The 22,299-nt window shown below is 34.4% G+C and overlaps 1 protein-coding gene across 1 annotated transcript; it reads left to right on the top strand.

Moving 5' to 3' along the window:
* Positions 1–3,425: 3,425 nt before the first annotated feature.
* Positions 3,426–16,262, top strand: LOC134245170 (organic anion transporter 3-like; the record flags this gene model as incomplete). The annotated part of the gene is made up of 5 exons (XM_062727431.1): positions 3,426–3,660; positions 10,550–10,700; positions 14,872–15,020; positions 15,653–15,808; positions 16,032–16,262. Coding segments are annotated over exons 3-5 (453 nt in total), but the record flags the coding sequence as incomplete, so codon positions are not given.
* Positions 16,263–22,299: the final 6,037 nt, after the last annotated feature.

Here is a 22,299-nt window from a genome sequence, read left to right as displayed (position 1 = left end):
CTACATCTTCATTCATACACTCATATCATTCATAATTGACTTTTTTATTGATTCATTGATGACTCATTGATGCTTTTGAAATTAAGAAAGTACTAGTAATTTTTGAAATTATAAACTTTGCGGCCGATTTGATGCTTTGCATCAATTTTATTTGGAATGTTTAATAGTTATTGAACGATTATTTTTGGTTTTTAACGATTTTTCCCCTATGGTATACATGATGAATAAATGTAATATATATAATTTGTGAGAAAAAAAAGTGTCCAACAAGTCTGGGAGTGAATATCGGGGGGGGGGGGGGGGTTCCTGTCCACAAGCACCTGTAATGTGGCGTTGTCATATTGATCCTTTCCATCTCGATAAAAAAATTCAGGATACCGAGATTCAAACCACCAGGAAATATTTATCCCATGGCAAACACATATCATCAAGAACCTGCCTCTTATTTTTTCACATACAACACTTTTACTATATACCCGTAAATCTGGAAATTTTTGCTATAGATAAATTTTTAGCAAATTTGCGAGTTCATTGCATTCGCAAAAATATTTTTCTTAAAAATAAATCACCAAAAGAAAATAGAAACAAAGCAGTGGTCATTCGCAAAGTTTTGAAACGTAAAAATTAATCAACAGCATTTTGACCCAAATTCGCAAAATAATATCGACGTAAAAATTTCCAGATTTACGGATATATTTATGAAATGAAAATATGAAAAATTCGGTATTTCCCTCCACTTTTGTTGCAGTACCGTCAAATAAAGGTAAGGTATGTTTGAGTTATGTTTGAGTTATGTTTGAGTTAAACAATTTCGTACTGAGAGAAGTCGATATATACCGGGTATGCTGTTTTTTTTTTTTTTATTAATTTTATTTTATCTCTTTTTTTGCATACGGAATAGTCATATTAAAGATGCATTGGGTAATTCACACAAAATTTATGATCTAAATGACACACACAATTTTTTTTAAATGTAATTACATATATATTGATTGTAACTGAAACTTTAACCCCATCCCCTAACAGATCTACTTCAACAGTTTACATATCTTATATATCTTTTTTTCTCACAAATTCAACTTATTTGCAAGAAAATCCTATAATTTTATTTTTTTTTAATTTTGCAAGACTACGTTATAATTATATAATGTTTAATTTTATTCATACAGTTTGAAACTTTTTGTCCGTCATGAATCATCTCATGCATAACCCAAGATCTCTTTCACAACTGAATGATCGCATGCATAAGCAATGTTATTTTCTTCGAATGTTTTTTTCTTCGAATATTTGTCAAATTATACACCTATCGAAGTCCCAATTTTGGTGGATAAAACGCCCTTGTAGCTTACTCATGGTGGACATTGAATTTTCAAGGTTAGTTGAGATTAAAACGAATTTTAGTCGGCGAATACTATTTTTACCAGCCCTTGCTTCAAAATAAATATCGTGGCTAATCGACAATCACTGCATTTTATGAGAGTGTAACATTAAAGGAAAATAAATTTCTCATGGAATCACATTCTTATATTTTAATAAAAATATCAATTATTGCCTGAATCGGGTCCATTTACTACCTTTGTACTGGAATTATTCGCATCTAATGCACAACCGGAAATCGATCTCTTTTGATTGTTATACACAACTGCTGGTTGTGCAATTGATCGATTAGCAGGCGTGTAAAAAGGTTAGGGTCAAACATCGTATCTTGGTTTTCTGATGATAACTCGATTTTTGAGTTGGTCTTTACGTCGTGGGTTCAAATCCAACTGCGGGAGGTGAAGATCGGTCTATCGGTTGAGACCACTTATAAGCCTAGTCCGTAATATCTGACGGAGCAGTTTTCCTATGTTTCCAGGCACGTAAAATATCAAAATCGTGAAAAAGCCTGGAAAACTTCGGGTATTTCGGATTACATGGATTATAATAGAATAGAATATATTCATTCCAGATCAGGGCCCTTTCGGGCATATTACCTGTATGATTATTAAACAGAGCATATAAAAATGAGTGGCAAGTATTCAAAGGCGGATCTAGGGCGTAAGACCTCCCGTTTGAATTTCTCTTTTGATTTTTTTTTGTACTATTATATAATAGAAGGAAAAAACACTTCTAGAATTTCATCATTTTTCCAAGGGCTTAAAATTTGCCCATAAAACCCCACCAGGACAAAGGACCCACTATATATGGGCTTCCATGCAGCCCCACAGACCCATGACTTTCTACTGCGCCCACCTGAGAAACTACTGGTTCCGTCGCTCATATTGCATAGGCGTCGGAAGGCAATTGAAAGGGGGCGGGGGCTAAACTATAAACAAAAAAGGTAATGTAACCTCAATTCTGAATGCGTATATATAATATCTTTATTTGCAAAAGAGTGAGGGGAGAGGCTAAGCCCCCCCTTTCAGACGCCTATGTTGTCTAAATTTGAAGTCCTCCACCGGCAAATGTTGGAGTATCGATATGAAGGGAAAATTTTCGATAGAAATGTTGACTACAATATACATGTATAATACAACCGAAACACGGGTGTACGAATACATTCTCATGTCACTGTGCATACACTGAGCATTCTTCGACATTGACGCTAAAATCAGTTAGTCAAAGTCAAGGAATGCTCAGTGTATGCATGCAGTCTGGTCAGTGGCAATACCGAGACCCCCAGTGGGTCAAAGACAAGGTCCTGTTCGGGGGTCCGGTAGCTTAAGTTCTTGCAAATAACAGATCTGATGTTTTTTTCCTTGATTTTAGGATAATGGACGTATAAGTTTTAATTACAAAAAAATCAAACGGGGAGGGGCGGAGCCCTGGATCCGCCTTTGGAAGTTGATGGCGGGAAGTGTAAAATAAACGGCAATATTTACTGAGATATCGCTAAACATTTTTTATTTATTACGACATTAAAAAAAATTAATTTATATATCCTGCCTTGCAAAAATATGTGAAACTGTGTTTGTCTTTGGGGTATTATATATATTTAACGTTTGGTTTTTCCATCAGTATAATTTTTTTTTACTAATAAAACGACATGTCCATGTACAAAGGCGTGTTCGATATTTCGATGTCTTAAATTTCATAGCATTAAATTGTATGTCTTTCAATATTTGAAGTTAGGTCCACCGTCCATCAGATTTTAAGATTCTAAGTTTTCTAATTTTTTTCGGCTTTTTAATTTTGATTTTTATGTACATACATGGATGTCGTAGAATTTCATTGCCTTTTAAAAAAAATTAAAGACGAACCATTCAAGGAACGATTGCATGTATAATAGTGTAAAGTGAAAGTAGATTTCAGATGATACGCACATGTTGCATCAATACAAAAAGACGTGTCTACTGTCGTCCACCAATGTGTTCTGTTATCTAGAATTACTATTTTAAGCAGCATTTAAGGGGGCAGTTCGAAAACTTTTGGTTGGTATACTTATTTATCCGTATATTTTTTTATTCATTAATCTGTTCGGTGTCTGTTTGTCCTTGAGCAGTACAACGGCTGATTTAAGACTAAACGTGCATTGCATACGTTAGCTTTTTAATGACATTTTTATGCAAATCATTTACATCATCTTTTCGTTGGAATGTAATAAATACAGACGTAGAGTACGAGAGGCCCATTTTCATTGTGGATTTAGGATGTTTCGGTGAAATGGTTGAATTGTTGAAGGTAAACTTGCATTTTTTAAATTATGAATTTACTCATGTCAGATGCGTCGGTACCATAAATTTAAAAAAAAAAGAGAGAGAGGAAAGTTTTCTGGGATTTTATTTTTTTTATGATTAAGATTATTTATAAATGCTGCTTATATTTCTATCCTGCATTCCTGCTAATTGATTAAACCTTTTATCTAATGTAAAATGCATGCATTGTAAAACTAGTGTTAAAATTTCTCCACTGTAATTCAAAGAAATGAATATATCACACTTGAGAAGTTATTCCTTTTTATAATATCATTGAAAGTGACAACATTTGTTGCTCATAAAAAGAGTCAGGATAGCTTAGATATGAACAGGATGTTGATTGTTAAAGTGTCTAGTATAACTGATGCACACAGATCTAGATGATGACAAGCAAAGACAAGCTAACAGGAAGTATAAACAGGGTCTACTGTTGGTGGTGTCATAAAAAAAGTTTCAAAAGGGCTTGATTATGGCTACAGTTTCTTATACGAGGGACGTTTATATAAATAATTTCATCAGGGCTAGGAAAGAAGCAAAAGACACTTTTCAGTGATTTAATCTTCATGATTTTACTTATTAATCTCTTTTGAATAAAACAGATGTTCGTAATTTTTTTTTTAATTTTATATCTAAATTATGATTGTTTTTAGAACTCATTTTTGGGTATGACCCTTTAATAGTATACTGGAAAATGGCAGATCCAATGATTTCCTTGACATGTTTCTTCTTTCTGAAAGGTGGTTTTTCAAGTTTGGAAATATAAAAAAGTCAGAAGGTAAAAAATCTGGCGAATATTGTGTGAAAAAACATTAACTTCCTTTTTATCTAGGTCCTTCCTCTAATAAACCTTTCGATTTTTTTGCAAAAAAATACTCTGTAGACTCCTCCAGAAATTAAACTGTCTCCCCGAATACGAAATTGAACAACAGTTTCACTAATATTTAAGAAAATTGCATATAAATCTGTCTTTGTGCTCTTGCATACATTTGCTCTTGTCGGACCATTGCTGTTTTTATCAAGTACATCTTATGGTAAATTTTGTTTTGAGGATTTTAAGCAATAGATTCATGTTCCATTACCTGTTTGAATATCAAACAAAAGTGGATAACTACAATAACTGATATTTTAAAATAATTGTTAAGACTTTCGTACACGCTGTCGTTTTCACTCATTGTTCAAAATATAGGGTGATCTTTGAGTACCAAGCTTTTTTACCATCAAACGTTTCTTAAAAACATTGTAAACCACTCCTGCTATGATGTCTATCAAATTTGTTGTGTGTCTTAAAGTCAGTCATACATCATCAGATATTATTTGTTGAAATTAAGCACAAGTTGATATACATGTAATTTGTGTTGACAAGGACGGTACCTATTTTTGATGCCCTTTATATAATTTTTAGCTCTACTGGTCAGAGACCAGTAGAGCTTATGCGAAAGTAATGCGTCCGTCGTCCGTCCGTCTGTCTGTCTGTCCGTCTGTCCGTCTGTCTGTCTGTCTGTAAACAATTTTTCGAAATGCTACTCCTCGTACAGTTTTGGTCCGATTTCAATATAACTTGGCACATAAGTAGACTACACTAAGATACATAATTCTGTGCATCGGTTTTTATTTCGATGAACGGTGTTGCCATGGTTACTAAAAATAGAAATTTCTGTGAAATTCTTTCAAAATGCTACTCCTCCTACAGTTTTGGTCCGATTTCAATATAACTTGGCACACAAGTAGACTACACTAAGATACATAATTCTGTGCATCAGTTTTTGATTTTGATGAACGGTGGTGCCATGGCTACTAAAAATAGAAATTTCTGTGAAATTCTTTCAAATTGCTTCTCCTCCTACAGTTTTGGTCAAATTTCCATATAACTTGGCACACAAAAAGACTATACTAAGATACATTATTCTGTGCATCGATTTTTATTTTGATGAGTGACAAGGATCATTTTTCTATTAATTGCTGTTTTGAAGTCTCAAGTCCAAACTGCTACTTTTCTCTTCCTTTTTTTAAGTATAAACCAGTAGAGCTACAGTCTCGACAGAGACTTCTGGTTTATGTTTGAAATCCAATTGCTTATTTGTCTATAAAACAGGCAATGGTTGATGTAAATGTCACATATTTCAGTGAAAATTTCTATGGGATTTTTAACAAGTTTTACAGCAGCTTTAATGAAGCTTTTATTTTCACTCTACTGATTCTTTACCATTCATTTATAATGCAGTGTCTTGAATAGCCCTTGTTTCCCAGCTTCTCATGATGAAACTGTGTTATGAAAAGTGGTTACATAAACTGTTATCAATTCATTAAAGATTCAATAATGAGAGAAAGTCTAGCTTAATGTCATATGACTGCTATGTTGTATGTCATCGAGCTAATGACATTATTTATTGAACGTCCGTCGTACTTTGAAGACTTCTCAAAATAACCTCAATATCAGGAAGATCTGAGATGAATTTATCTTTAGAATTTCTTTGGACTTCAGGGGGACTCAAAGTTTTTTAGCTCTACTGGTCAAAGACCAGAAGAGCTTATGCAATAGTAATGCGTCCGTCGTCCGTCCGTCTGTCTGTCTGTCCGTCTGTCTGTAAACAATTTTTCAAAATGCTACTCCTCCTATAGTTTTGGTCCGATTTCAATATAACTTGGCACACTAGTAGACTACACTAAGATACATAATTCTGTGCATCAGTTTTTGATTTTGATGAACGGTGGTGCCATGGCTACTAAAAATAGAAATTTCTGTGAAATTCTTTCAAATTGCTTCTCCTCCTACAGTTTTGGTCAAATTTCCATATAACTTGGCACACAAAAAGACTATACTAAGATACATTATTCTGTGCATCGATTTTTATTTTGATGAGTGACAAGGATCATTTTTCTATTAATTGCTGTTTTGAAGTCTCAAGTCCAAACTGCTACTTTTCTCTTCCTTTTTTTAAGTATAAACCAGTAGAGCTACAGTCTCGACAGAGACTTCTGGTTTATGTTTGAAATCCAATTGCTTATTTGTCTATAAAACAGGCAATGGTTGATGTAAATGTCACATATTTCAGTGAAAATTTCTTTTGGATTTTTAACAAGTTTTACAGCAGCTTTAATGAAGCTTTTATTTTCACTCTACTGATTCTTTACCATTCATTTATAATGCAGTGTCTTGAATAGCCCTTGTTTCCCAGCTTCTCATGATGAAACTGTGTTATGAAAAGTGGTTACATAAACTGTTATCAATTCATTAAAGATTCAATAATGAGAGAAAGTCTAGCTTAATGTCATATGACTGCTATGTTGTATGTCATCGAGCTAATGACATTATTTATTGAACGTCCGTCGTACTTTGAAGACTTCTCAAAATAACCTCAATATCAGGAAGATCTGAGATGAATTTATCTTTAGAATTTCTTTGGACTTCAGGGGGACTCAAAGTTTTTTAGCTCTACTGGTCAAAGACCAGAAGAGCTTATGCAATAGTAATGCGTCCGTCGTCCGTCCGTCTGTCTAGCTGTCCGTCTGTCTGTAAACAATTTTTCAAAATGCTACTCCTCCTATAGTTTTGGTCCGATTTCAATATAACTTGGCACACTAGTAGACTACACTGAGATACATAATTCTGTGCATCGGTTTTTGATTTTGATGAACGGTGTTGCTATGGTTACTATATATAGAATTTTCTTAGAAATTCTTTCAAAATGCTACTCTTCTTACAGTTTTGGTATGATTTCAGTATAACTTGGCACACATGTAGACTACACTAAGATACATAATTCTGTGCATCGGTTTTTGATTTTGATGAACAGTGTTGCCATGGTTACTAAAAATAGAATCTTCTTAGAAATTCTTTCAATATGCTACTCCTCCTACAGTTTTGGTTCGATTTCCATATAACTTGGCACACAAGTAGACTACACTTAGGTACATAATTCTATGCATCGGTTTTTGATTTCCATGAACGGTGTTGCCATGGTTACTATAAATAGAATTTTCTTAGAAATTCTTTCAAAATGCTACTCCTCCTACCGTTTTGGTCTGATTTCAATATAACTTGGCACACAAGTACACTACACTAAGATACATAATTCTGTGCTTCGGTTTTTGATTTCGATGAACGGTGTTGCTATGGTTACTAAAATTGAATTTTCTTTGAAATTCTTTCAAAATGCTACTCCTCCTACAGTTTTGATCCGATTTCAATATAACTTGGCACACAAGTAGACTACACTAAGATACATATTTCTGTGCATCGGTTTTTGATTTCGATGAACAGTGTTGCCATGGTTACTATAAATAGAATTTTCTTAGAAATTCTTTCAAAATGCTACTCCTCCTACTGTTTTCGTCCGATTTCAATATAACTTTGCACACAAGTAGAATACACTTAGATACATAATTCTGTGCATCAGTTTTTGATTTCGATGAAAGGTTATGCTATGGTTACTAAAAATAGAATTTTCTTAGAAATTCTATCAAAATGCTACTCCTCCTACAGTTTTGGTCCGATTTCCATATAACTTGGCACACAAGTAGACTATACTAAGATACATAATTCTGTGCATAGTTTTTTATTTTGATGAGTGGCAAGGATCATTTTTCTATTTATTGCTGATTTAAAGTCTCAAGTCCCAAGTGCTTCTCTTCTCTTCCGTTGTTTTAAGTATAAACCAGTAGAGCTACAGTCTCGACAGAGACTTCTGGTTTTTATCTCATCTGAGTTGAAAATCTGAAAGAAAATTGTCTGCTTTCTATCATAGTTATATTTGCTGTATTTAGTTAATTTTCACATTTTAACCTTCTTGAGAACCAATAGGCCATTTTCAACCAAAGTTGGTACAGAGTCTTTGGTGAAGGGAATTTACTCAATATATATAACTGGCCTATAAGTCGTTTTTTGGGGGGGGCATTAATCAGTGGTCTAAACTCTTTGTCAGGCTTATAGGTGAGTTATAAAAAGATTGGTATTTTGTAGGGCCAGTCCCTCTGATATAAGCTTAAAAAAGTACAACTGACTTATAGGCGGACTGACTTCTATGCAAAAATATAGTTACGGTAAATTGATTTAAATGAAGGGTCACAGTCTCATTTAAGGGATGATAACTAAAAAGTAATGAACATTGGAAGGGGTCATTTCAATTAACTTGTGATGTGGATCTTGAATGACATTCTGTTACATATAAAGATGAATTTGATTCAAATTTGTTCAAATCATGACCCACAGGAGTAGGATGAGGAAACAATGTAATATAATTTCTGAAATAGAGCTTTGATTTAGAACTTTTAGAAAGGGCCAAATTGGTTTGTAAGTTTTAAAGGGTGAAAATAATTTTGTATACTGTAGTGATATTATTATACAAATGGATTCTCAGGTAGTGTTGATTAATTTTTTTTACATATTGAATTATCATGACCACTTAGGGATAGGATAGAGCCAAAATATGGGATCAAAATTTTAGAAGTTACTGTAGACAGGGAAATTTTCGCCCCCATTTTGTTTTTGCCCCTTTTGCCCTACTCCCATTTGGCGAATTTAAAACGAGGCGAATTAAAAAAATACAGTATAATTTCTCAAACCAAACTATGACTGGCGAATTTAAAATGGGGCAAAATTGTTTGCAAGTGTGAAAGGGCGAAAATAAGACGGGGCAAAAATAACCCTTTATACAGCATGTCATAAAAATGTTGTGAAGAAATGCATATGCTTGACTTTCGATTTCTAATAAGTAAAAAAATATAAAAGTTAAGGTCTCAGAACTGTTTTCAGTCATACCATAGAACAGGATTGCTGTTTTGTGGTCACATTTTGGAAAAAAAATGTCCTTTACTAATTTTTTTACATATATATTTATCGTAGTTAACTGTTATATATAAATTACTGTTTTTAAATGGAGGTTAATGAAAGAAAAGATCTTCATTTTAATGTAATTGAAAATATTGCAATACATGTACAGGTAAATAACACTGTAAATCATTAACACATGATTAAATAATTCAAAAGGTTAGATTTTATTGGTTTGTTGTCAGACAAGTTTTACAGTGTTATAAGGATAAGGAGGTGTTAAAAAACACAGGTTGGTTAACAATTGTCTCGATAAGGGATTGAAAGGAAGTTGATTGAGCAATGATAGAAACATCTTTGCTAGCCAAGGGTTTCTGATACGCTACTCTCCTCATAATGAGGAGAGTAGCATATCAGAAACCCTTAGCTAGGGAGATGTGATGGAAAGTGGAGAAGTCTAGAACAATGTGGAGAAAATTTTGTGATGTAAATTGCACATGTAGATATGCATGACAGGATCCCAAGTATTATAGCGATCAATCTCCAAGGCGTAGTTGCGGTGCATACCTCTTTTAGGCACCTCTGCATAGGACTCAAGTCCAAATTTTTTTGATAACGTATAAATCGTAATATTTGAAGGATTGTTTCAAATTTAAAACTAATAGGTCTAGACTGATTTTTTAAGTATATACATGTAACTCAAAATCAAAGATAAGCATGGACATTGGATTATAAGGAATTAAATCAATATCGGGACTATTTCTTTTGCTTATCACCTTGATATATGGGAGCCAGTAAAAGAGGTCAGTGTTTGAGCCAATTGCAGACAAGGGTAAAAAGTGGCATCTGATATTGTCAAATATGAAAATAAACCCTGTAGTTATTCAACTAAGGAACAGACAGACAAACAGACCCCAAAAATAAATACTAGTAAATAAAATCTTTTAATTGAAAAGAAGATAGATCGACATGAGTTAAATGATATCATTAATTCCGATGTTGGAGGTTCGTGTATTATCTCAAAAAATAAATTACATGTAATATTTTACCACAGTATTATATTTATTAGTAATAAATCTTTTTGTATATTCTTGTTCTTTTCAAGTAGCATGAAATTATGTAAGCACCAAGTGTTAAAAGAAATGGGGTCGATTGAGCTGTAAAAGGAGGAGATAAAAATGACAGCGTACCTGTACAGGTATTTTGGATCAGTTTTACAACAGGCACTCACCTGAAGGTGTACATTCTCAACTTTCAAGGTAAGATATTCTGCATGTACTGCAGGTTTTATACCTGCTAATTAGTATACATTTATATGATATATTGGGTATTCATACCTTGCTGTGAAATATGAAATACTAAAAAAAGAAGGGTTACTTCATCTGAAATTCATTATTACTGATATTCGACTGTTCTGCCATTTCTGCCATTGTACTCAAGGAGGTAAAGTTGCTAATTAATGACTACATGCAGTAGCTTCTGATTCTTATATATTAATGTATATTTATGGAAAACTTTGAATTATCCTTAGCTATCCACTGGAATACACAATACATGTATTATCATTTGAGAGTAATTTTACCTCACCTGAGCCAAATGCTCATTTGAGCTTTTCTTATCAGGCCAAGCTTAAAAAAATTCTTCGTTTGCAATAGCAAACCTATAATTTTTAGACTGAGTAGGTAGTTCGGCATTTTTTTTTTTTGAAAAAAAATTGTTTTCAGAATTTAGTAAGATAACATACAAAACGAGGTGTGTTTGTGAAACACTATGTGCCCGGCGGCAACAAAGTTCGAAAAAGCTATTTTTAGCATATAGGTCACAGTCAAGGCCACAATGTCATTGACCTTGGTGTCGTTTGAAATCACTTTTTAGTGAAGTATGCAAATCAAATATAAAGTCTCTACCTCCGATGGTTCAAACTTTATGGCGAAGGTTAAAGTTGACAACAAACAAACAGACACTAAAGGACAAAAACAAAACACAGGCTTATAATGAAAGTTTGAAAAATCTATTTTTAGCATATAGATCACAATAAAGGTCACAAGGTCAATGTCCTTGGTGTAAGTTGAAAGTGTTCAATTAGTGGAGTATGCATTACAAATATAAAGTCTCTATCTCTCACGGTTCAAAAGTTATGGCGAAAGTTGGAAAAAGCTATTTTTAGCATAAAGGTCACTGTCAAGGTCAAAAGGTCATTCACTTTGATGTCAGTTGAAAGTGCTTAATTAGTGGAGTATGCATACCAAATATGAAGTCTCTATCTCTTATGGTTCAAAAGTTATGGCGAAGGTTAAAGTTGACAACAGACAGACAAATAGACAAACAGCTAAAGAGACAAACAGACAGACAGGACAAAAACAATATGCACCATGAAAAAATGTGGGTTCATAAAAAGTTTTTCATTGGCCTACTATATATGAATAAGCCCCACTATTGGTATAAACTACTGATTGATAAAGACAGAAATTGACAATGAAACACTTTCAATATCCTTAAAAATTTGAAAAAAAAGATTACAAAGTGACTAAAAAAAAGTTTAGGTCAGGTGCATTTTCAGTGGGTTGGTAGGCAACTGCAAACAAATTTTATTTTAGGCCTAACCAGTAGCCTTTCTTCATCCATCTGACTGTTTTGTGTTGCTATTTGTACAAGGGTTGTCCAGTAATATCCTAGACTCTTTAGTAAATACATTTTTAGCTCACCTGAGCAGAAGGCTCAAGTGAGTTTTTCTGATCACATTTTGTCCGTCATTCATCTTGCTGTCCGTCCGTCTATCTAGCTGTCTGTCCGTCTGTGAACTTTTCACATTTTCGACTTCTTCTTAAGAACCACTGGGCCAAATTTGACTTAAGGAGGAACAGGACCTTAAGCTGAAAAAATTCCTGTCAATGAATTTTTTTTGTATATTTTATATAACTAATTTAATATGTACTTAACATTTTAAAAGGGTCCTGTCATGGGATTTCTTGACTTATTTAAAAGATATCACCCCACAAATACCACCCTGTTTAGAGTTTGTATGTAGTTTAGATACATCATGTTTACGGGCCCATAACGGAGTCCATAATGCAAATTCTTATGCACAAACGATAAATATGATAGATAACACTATATACTCAAATATTTCAGAATATTCGTAGTGTTTAAATTATCTGAAAGCAATTGTTTTAATATTATTTAGTATTTGGGTGGGATTATTTCTGCATTTTTCAAGGTAGCTTCAACGACAAAAACCTCATTTGGAAAAAAATCTGTCAATAAATATTTCTAAATTTACGATTGAATGTCAGTCCTTCATCGTAATTATTTACTGCATAAAAATCACAGGGTGAAGCTTACCTCAGTATCGCACAGGACATCGTTGAATTAGACATAGGCATGATAAAAACGCTTCACGTTTGTATTTTCCGAGTGCGGGAAATCAATTGTGATGTCACACGAAAACATATACATTCAAAATTATCTAAATAGAGAGAAGCTCTGCTTGTAAACACAAAAAAATATTAATTTAAAAAATCTGCTTCAGAAATTTATCATGATACATTGACTGTGACCTGTTTATTATGAAATAAAACTGATCATGGCGGGTGTGTGTACTTGATCTCGCTGCACTGAGAATTCAAACACTACGTCTATGACGTCACTAACGTCAGACCGCAGGGTAAAGAGAAACAAATGTGTGGATTGGGCAACTTCACAATATCTGATTGATGGCAAGATCTTTAAAATCTTTATTAATAATAATTTCTAAAATTAAAATGTTTAAAAAACAATTTTAGAATTTAGAATACAATTACAAAAGAATTGTTGATTCTAACAACGTTTAGCATGTATATCACCACCGATTATGACGTAATATGTCTTTTTAGTCATGTGACATGTTCCCTGTCTCCCCTTAACTTTATACAAAACATCCTTGGGTGAAGGGAAATTTAGATTGTTTAATTGAAGGGCCAAGTCCCCTCACAAGGGTAGATAATCAAGAAAAGACAAAATTAGGGTGGGGTCATTAAAAAATCTTCTTCTCAAGAACCATTGGGCAAGAAAAGCTGAAACTTAAGTGGAAGCATCCTTGGGTAGTGTAAATTCTAAATTGTTCAAATCATGACCCCCGGGAGCAGGGCAGGGCCAAAATGGGGAATCAAAGTTTCACATAGAAATATATAGGAAAATTCTTTGAAAATCTTCTTCTCAAGAACCACTGGGCAAGAAAAGCTGAAACCTATGTGGAAGCATCCTGGGATAGATAGTGTAGATTCTAAATTGTTCAAATCATGACCCGGGGGGGGGGGGGGGGGGGGGGGAGGGCGGGGCCACAATGGGGAATCAAAGTTTTACATAGAAATATATAGGAAAAATCTTTGAAAATCTTCTTTTCAAGAACAACTGGGCCAAAAAAGCTTAAATTTATGTGCACATGGAAGCATGCTGGGGTATTGTAGATTTCAAAATGTCTAAATCATGATCAGTGGGGTAAGGTGAGGTTGCAATATTATTAAAAGGTGGAAATCTGGTAAAGAACCGAATGGTCAAAGCTTATCATTTGAGCGATGTGGCCCATAGGCCTCTTGTTAATATACTTTTCAAATAGGTATATACATGTATGCATGAATAAAAAAAATAATAAAATTTTATGTTTTGTTCTGCTTTATGGCGCATGGATGATAACTCTAAAGTGTCTAAAACTGTGTCCCATTTCATCTTTGCTAAAAATAAAGTTGGATAATTCCCACTTATATTTAGGAATTTCATTGATACACATACTTGAGTCTCCATAAACAGTCATGGAACCAATCTGGCCCACACATGCGACCTTCTTAAGATTTATTAGTAAGTTACAGACCATTTAGAGTCCGAAGAATCTTGGTCATTTTGGCCTATTCCAGGTCCTTTTTTTTCTATATATTATGTGTACGCATCGATAAATTGTTTTTGTCCTGTTTGTCTGTTTAGTTGTTTGTCTGTCTGTTGTTAACTTTAACCTCCACCATAATTTTTGAACCATAAAAGATAGAGACTTCATATTTGGTATGCATACTTCATGAATTAAGTTATTTCGAATGACAGCAAGGTCAATGACCTTGTGACCTTGACTGTGACATATGCTAATAATAGCTTTTATGAACTTTCGCCATAACTTTTGAACAATACAAGATAGAAACTTTATGGTTTACTGACTGTTAGTATGCATAAGTCACTAATTAATTTCTTTCAAATGACACTATGATGAATGACCTTCGACCTTGACTGTGACCTATATGCTTAAAATAGCATTTTTTTTAACTTTGTTGCTTCCGTCTGCATAGTGTTGCACAAACACATTTTGTTTTTATGTTGTAAATGGATGGAGATAGGATATTAGAGAGTATGGGCTGTTTTGGCCTATTCCAGGTCCCCTTCTGTCTGAATGTTATTTTTATATTGTAGATGGATGGAGATAAAATACTGGAGAGCCTGGGCCGTTTGGCCTATTTCAGGTCCTGTTCTTTCTTTGTGTGTCCTTTATCTACATGAGAGGAGCCTGGCCAGTGATGGCCATTCTGTTTCTGGGAGGAGACCCGGGTCATCACTGTAAGGTAATGACATCATCAGACTAATGGTCCCCTGCTTGCACATTAATTTGTCCATTTGTTATTCTTTCACAAAACCTGTAACTTAGTCATTACTTTTGAATGAGAAAAGTTAGAGCTTTCATATTTCACTTGTAATTTACCTCTGACAAGACCTATCCTAATAAACTTTGACCCCTTAACCTTGAAGTTTGACCTACTTTCCAAAAAAAAAAAAATTAACATTACTTTTTACCTTGGTCATTACTTTTGAATTGGAAGATAAAGAGCTTTCTGATTTTCTTATATTACATATGACAAAACTTTTGTAAATAGATTTTGTTTCATGACCCAGTGGACTTATGACTTCAAATTTAAGTCTATTTTCAAAAATTAATTAGCATTGGTAATAACTTTCCAAAGGAAGGGGATGGAGCATTCATTGATTCATTCATTAACATTTTCAGTAATTTAGTTCATTCTCTGATTAAAACTGACTTTCTCCTTCTCATAAAATTGAATCATATTTTCCTCAAAGTGTAGGAAGAACAACTCCTCACATTTTGTGACAAGATCTGTAATATGTGTACATGTGAGAGTTATGTTGAAGGGCTTACTTGCTTGGAGTTTTAAAATTTAACTTGAATCTCATCCTGCAGGTGCCTGTAAATGAATCAGTGACAGCCATTATTCCTCTGGACTCAAATGGAGATTTTGAAAAATGTGTGATGAAATCTTCAACCCAAAATCAAACCAAGACATGTGATCAAGGGTGGACATATGGAAGTGAATTTGATTCCACCATATTAACAGAGGTACATACCGGTATACAGAATTTCAGTTGAAAATAAACTAAAAATCCACAGAGCATTATTTTTAATGAAGATGAAAGCAGAATTCTGTTATGACTTTAGTCATCGAGTAATAACAATGTTAATCATTAGCATTGAATTGTGACAGCATACAAAAAAATTCTGTTGCTGGAGCTTTGATGATTCATTTCGATACCGTCAAAAAATTGTACATTTTCTCTTCCAGTGGGATCTGGTGTGTGATAATAAATTCCTGGTGGATTTGTCCTCCACGATCTATATGGTGGGAAACACACTGGGGGCCCTCTGTCTCACGCCACTGTCTGACAAGTTTGGCAGGAAGTGGATCATTCTGGGCATGCTCTGGATACAAGGGGCTGTCGGCATAGGAACAGCCTTCGCCAGCAGTTACGCCATGTTCACCGTGTTAAGATTTTTCATAGCTTTACTGAACATGGTATGTTTTATACAATTCCTCTTTATATTTTAAGGTCACCTGAGTAAACTCAGTTGACCTATTGCTATCCGTTTTCGTCTGTCAAGCGACATGTGTCGTGCTTTAACATTTGAACATTTTCAGCTCTTCTCTGAAACCTCTGAACCAATTTCAATCGAATTTGGCATAGAGCATCTATAGGTGAAAGGGAACAACAATTATGAATTTCATGGCCCCTGCACCCCAGGGGCCTGGAGGGTAGGGCTGAAACCACTAAAATTTTCTTCTTTACTCCTGGACACCAAGCAGTCAAACTGTTGTTGTGATTGTAGTCAGCATTGAGTCCTCTACCGAAATTGTGAAATTCATGGCCCCAGGGTCAGGGGTTCTAGTGCTAAGACGGGGCTAAATAGATTTTATAGTGAAAATGCATAAATTCTTTGAAAGTCTTCTTCTCTGCTCCTGGGCATTAAATAAACTAGCCAAGTACATTGATATGTTGAATAAGGCTGCATCTACCAAAATTGTAAAAATCAATGGCCCCTGGGTCAGGGGTTCTAGTGCTAGGGTGGAGCTATATTGATTGTATAGTGAAAATGTATTATATCTTTGAAATTCTTCTTCTCAGCTCCCGGGCATTAAATAAACTTACCAAGTGCATAGTTATATTGAATAAGATTGCCTCTTCCAAAATTATTAATCTCATTGCCTCATGCATGGTCTGGGGTGCTAGGGTGGGGCTATATAGATTATACAGTGAAAACGCATAAATTCTTTGAAATTCTTCTTCTCTGCTTCTGGGCATTGAATAAACTAACCAAGTGCATAGTTATGTTGAATAAGGCTGCCTCTTCCAAAATTATGAATTTCATGGCCTCAGGGTCAGGGGTTCTGATGGTAGGGCAAGACTATACAGATGATATAGTGATAAAGAATTATTTCTTTGAAAATCTTCTTTTCTGAGCCTGGGTATTAAACCAATGAACTATGTACGTAGTTATAAGGAGTAAGGATGCTTCTTTGAGATTTGTGAATTTTGTGGCCCCTGGATCAGGGTTTCTTGTGTTAGGGTGGGGCTCTTATGTTTATATAATGAAAATACATGAATTCTTTGAAAATCTTTTCCTTTGCTCAAGGTTATTATGCCAATGATTTAAGTACTACATATTTATGATGGATGGTGCCTTTTCCAAAATGGTTAATTTCCAGGCTCCTGGGTCAGAGGTATTTGGAGGGGAGGGGGAGTACATAGTGAAAATGAATCTGGTATTTATCAACACTTTATGATGAAATAAAATTCATGATAAATTTTCCAAAATTTTGAAATACATGTATGTAGCCCCAGGGTCAGTGGCTCCTGTGGAGTGGGGTACACAACCGGTTATAAAGTGGAAATGCAGTTTCTCTTTGTTACTCAGATCTACCTCTTGGAATTAAGTAAACAAAGTAAGCATTTTAAGGTATAATTATTATAAACAATGGTTCCTCTTTCAAAATTTTGAATTTCATGGCCTTCGGTTTAAAACATGAATCAAATCCAATTGTTGAAAAGATGTTACGAGATACTCAAGTCAAGTGACCTATAACACGTACGGTCAGGAACACGTTAAGTTCCAAGATAGTAACGTTGTCAGAAACATTTAAAGTTTAGCAATAAAAATGGCTCGTTGTCATGAAAATACAGGTAAGGTTATGACAAAAACTGTCCGATGTCATGACTTTAGAAGAGAGAATGTGAGCAGTTTTTCATTTTTTTTAGTTAAATAGTTTCAACCAATGTCTGAAATTGCAATGGGGAATAGGACTGACACCCTTTTGGTGTTGTATAAATTTCAGCTGTTAAAATGAAGTACGAAAAGAGGAGTTTGCGTTGGCGATATTAAACCCTGGTGAAATCAAACGTGGATTTCATTCATTTACCTTCTGAAATGTTATATTCTTTGTAAATAGAATATTTTATACATACCAATTGATGCAGACAGTATCAAGACATGTTATTAGACTTTATAGAAAAATTTAGAACAACTTTAAACTAAAAATTTTGATTTATTATAATTTATGTCCGTTGTCATACCAAGATATGAAAATTCAGTACGTTGTCATCGGTCCGTTGTCGCTACATTACTGTACAAATACACTATGAAGGAGGTCGATTTTAGTTTTTTTAATGCTTTGATAAATTTCAAGCATGTCTTTAATATATGGGTGAACTAATTAGTCATAAAAAAACTGAACGTAGGCTATTTTGTATTTTTCATATAATGTTCATCTTTTGTTTGCCATACATGAGGGCTTCAGCCTCTTAATTATCTTAAAAAACTAAGAACTGGGTAACGATGCGGCCCTGTAAAATCGGCCAAAATTGAATCCACGATAACATATTTTGAACTGTGTCAATTTATTATGAAATGACCTAACAATTACTATGAAAAACGTCAGTCAGCATTTCGCTTCATGATAAATTGTATTAGCTGACAAGATCATTGCTTCGACCAAAGAACTTTAGAAATTATGATTTTTACAAAACAAGACTTTACTTTTGATATCCTTGTTTCAGCATCTTGTTTGTAATAAGAAGATGGGCGCATTTGGCGTGTGATCTGCAAGAATCATTTGTACGAAACATTTATGGTTTGAATGTCCATGAATTTGTTGGCTGAACATAGCTGGTCAGATTTTACAAACACGTCCATAGTATTTTTTTCATTTAAGTTGAAAGACTTTGTGAGATTGTAACATTTATGTCCATTATTCCTAGGGGTTACTATAACATAGTAATATTTCACAAAAAATGAACACCCAAAAAATTTTATGCATAGATGCATGATACGTGTACATGTACATTATAGAATAGAAGATTGGAATTGGTTCCACTCGAGTAACAAACTGAACCAAAATATATCTAATTCAAATTTTTAATACACAAGTAATTAAAACGAAACTGAAAAAATAAATGGTTGTTTGCATGAAAAAAAAATTAACGCCCAATGAAAGGCTCAAAGCAAAAACTATTATTACTAACTGCACTGAACAGGTAGCCCAACTTACTGAGCTATCACTGCTACACATATACAGACAATTTTAAAAGGACAAAGAAACACCACATTCACCATGTTCACACATTTGGATTTTTTGGGGAAAAGTTGATTTTTCGTGGTCTCTGGGTCTTCTGTCCATTTTTAGCTCACCTGAGCCGAAGGCTCAAGTGAGCTTTTCTGATCACATTGTGTCCGTCGTCCGTCCGTCTGTCTGTCTGTCCGTCCGTAAACTTTTCACATTTTCGACTTCTTCTCAAGAACCACTGGGCCAATTTTGACCAAACTTGATACAAAGCATCCTTGGGTGAAGGGGAATTTAAATTGTTAAAATGGAGGGACATATCCCCTTGCAAGGGGAGATAATCAAAAAAAGACAAAAATAGGGTTGGGTCGTTAAAAAATCTTCTTCTCAAGAACCACTGGGCCAGAAAAGCTGAAATTTATGTGAAAGCATCCTGGGGTAGTGTAGATTCTAAATTGTTCAAATCATGACCCCCCGGGATTGGGCGGGGCCACAATGGGGAATCAAAGTTTTACATAGAAATATATAGGAAAAATCTTTGAAAATCTTCTTCTCAAGAACCACTGGGCCAGAAAAGCTGAAACTTATGTGGAAGCATCCTGGGATAATGTAGATTCTAAATTGTTCAAATCATAACCCCCGGGGATTGGGCGGGGCCACAATGGGGAATCAAACTTTTACATAGAAATATATAGGAAAAATCTTTGAAAATCTTCTTCTCAAGATCCACTGTGCCAGAAAAAGCTGAAACTTATGTGGAAGCATCCTGGGATAGTGTAGATTCTAAATTGTTCAAATCATGACCCCCGGGGATTGGGTGGGACCACAATGGGAAATTAAAGTTTTACATAGAAATATATAGGAAAAATCTTTGAAAATCTTCTTCTCAAGAACCACTGGACCAGAAAAGCTGAAACTTATGTGAAAGCGTCCTGGGATAGTGTAGATTCTAAATTGTTCAAATCATGACCCCCGGGGGTTGGGTGGGGCCACAATGGGGAATCAAAGTTTTACATAGAAATATATAGGAAACATCTTTGAAAATCTTCTTCTCAAGAACCACTGTGCCAGAAAAGCTGAAACTTATGTGGAAGCATCCTGGGGTAGTGTAGATTCTAAATTGTTCAAATCATGACCCCTGGGGATTGGGCGGGGCCACAATGGGGAATTAAAGTTCTACATAGAAATATATAGGAAAAATCTTTGAAAATCTTCTTCTCAAGAACCACTGGGCCAGAAAAGCTGAAACTTATATTGAAACATCCTGGGATAGTGTAGATTCTAAATTGTTCAAATCATGACCCCCGGGGGTTGGGTGGGGCCACAATGGGGAATCAAAGTTTTACATCTAGTAAAGTACAGAATGGCCAAAGCTTCTCAGGTGAGTGATGTGGCCCATGGGCCTCTTGTTTAAAAATGTGTACCTGTTTCTTTGAATTAAAATACACACAAATACCGTTTAAAAATCATGGAGAGACGACCCAGAGATAGAATTTTTTTTTAGAAAAACGTGTTTAAAAATATACCAGTTTGTACCAAATGTCAGATCTGGCCAATTTTCAAGTTATTTTTTGGCAAATCAAAGTTTTATTTCGGGAAAATATTTTCCTTTCCTGTTGCACAGGAACCCGATAAATAAAAAAAATGTTAAAATTTCATGTGACATTTTCATAAGATTATCACTTTCAATTATGCCCAGATTCCTGCCGAATGCCAATCAAAAGCGCTTACGTTCTTTAATACGTATTAAAAACTTCTGTAAGTTAAAGTATTTGCAGATTAAACATTTTATTTTTGGTTTACTGATAATATTTCAGGAATTGTTATACGTTTGCAGTCTAGTATGAGAATGAATTGACTAAAAACTTCACAGAATGATAAGCATATTGGCATTTATACACTACTCTTAAGACGACACCCCCCCCCCCCCCCCCACCCCCCACCCAAAAAAAAAAAAAATTCAAAATTTTCTGCAATATGCTTTCTCTTTCTTAGAGTACATATACATTTGATCATTTTTGTTATATACGTATTTATAAATCAGACTTGCTAAAACCAGCCCTTACTATTTCACTTCTAACAAATTGAAATAGTAGGAACTGGCTTTAGTCAGACTGCTTTATTGATAAACTTGTATGTTAAGAAAAAGACACCAGACTAGAAAAACTTAACATGGACAGACAACGGACGTTTTGCTTATAAATTACGATTTCTTAAGGCCTGCTATCAAGAATAGGCTGTCAGTTGCCTAACACGTGTAGAATTAAGTTTTTCTTTATATTTCAAAATAAAAAGACCATTTTGATAAATTTTACGTAAGAAATATAAAATTTTACGGCTGACGATAATGACTTCACACATGGGCATGTAATTGCCAACGCAAACTCCTTTATTACTTCATTTTAACGGCTGAAATTTATACAACACCAAAAGGGGTGTCAGTCCTATTCCCCATTGCAATTTCAGACATTGGTTGAAACTATTTAACTAAAAAAAATGAAAAACTGCTCACATTCTCTCTTCTAAAGTCATGACATCGGACAGTTTTTGTCATAACCTTACCTGTATTTTCATGACAACAAGCCATTTTTATTGCTTAACTTTAAATGTTTCTGACAACGGTACTGTCTTGGAACTTAACGTGTTCCTGGCCGTGTATAAGGCCCATGGGCCTCTTGTTTTTGTTCCCCTACTCTGCCTGTGGGTAATAAGAAATCAAACTTAAAACATGCAACATGTATACACATGATGCAATGGTGCCTCTTTCAAAATTTTTGAATTTCATGGAATGTGGTTAAAAACAATAATGAAATTAAATTGTTGGAAAGTACTTACATATGATACTTAGGTGACCTGTGGGCCTCTTATTTAAAACACAAACCTATTCAATTGGAAAATTGTTACATGATACTCATATGACCTATAAGGTCTTGGACCTCTTGTTTAAAACATACCAAACAATTAAAATAATACTAAATAATCCTCTGGCATTCACTTC

The sequence above is a fragment of the Saccostrea cucullata genome, unplaced genomic scaffold (genome assembly GCF_032062105.1).
Source record: "Saccostrea cucullata isolate Sc308-1 unplaced genomic scaffold, CSIRO_AGI_Scuc_v1 ctg2001, whole genome shotgun sequence".
In the NCBI taxonomy this organism is placed as follows: Eukaryota; Metazoa; Mollusca; class Bivalvia; order Ostreida; family Ostreidae; genus Saccostrea; species Saccostrea cuccullata.
This window is presented reverse-complemented; position numbering and strand designations above follow the sequence as displayed.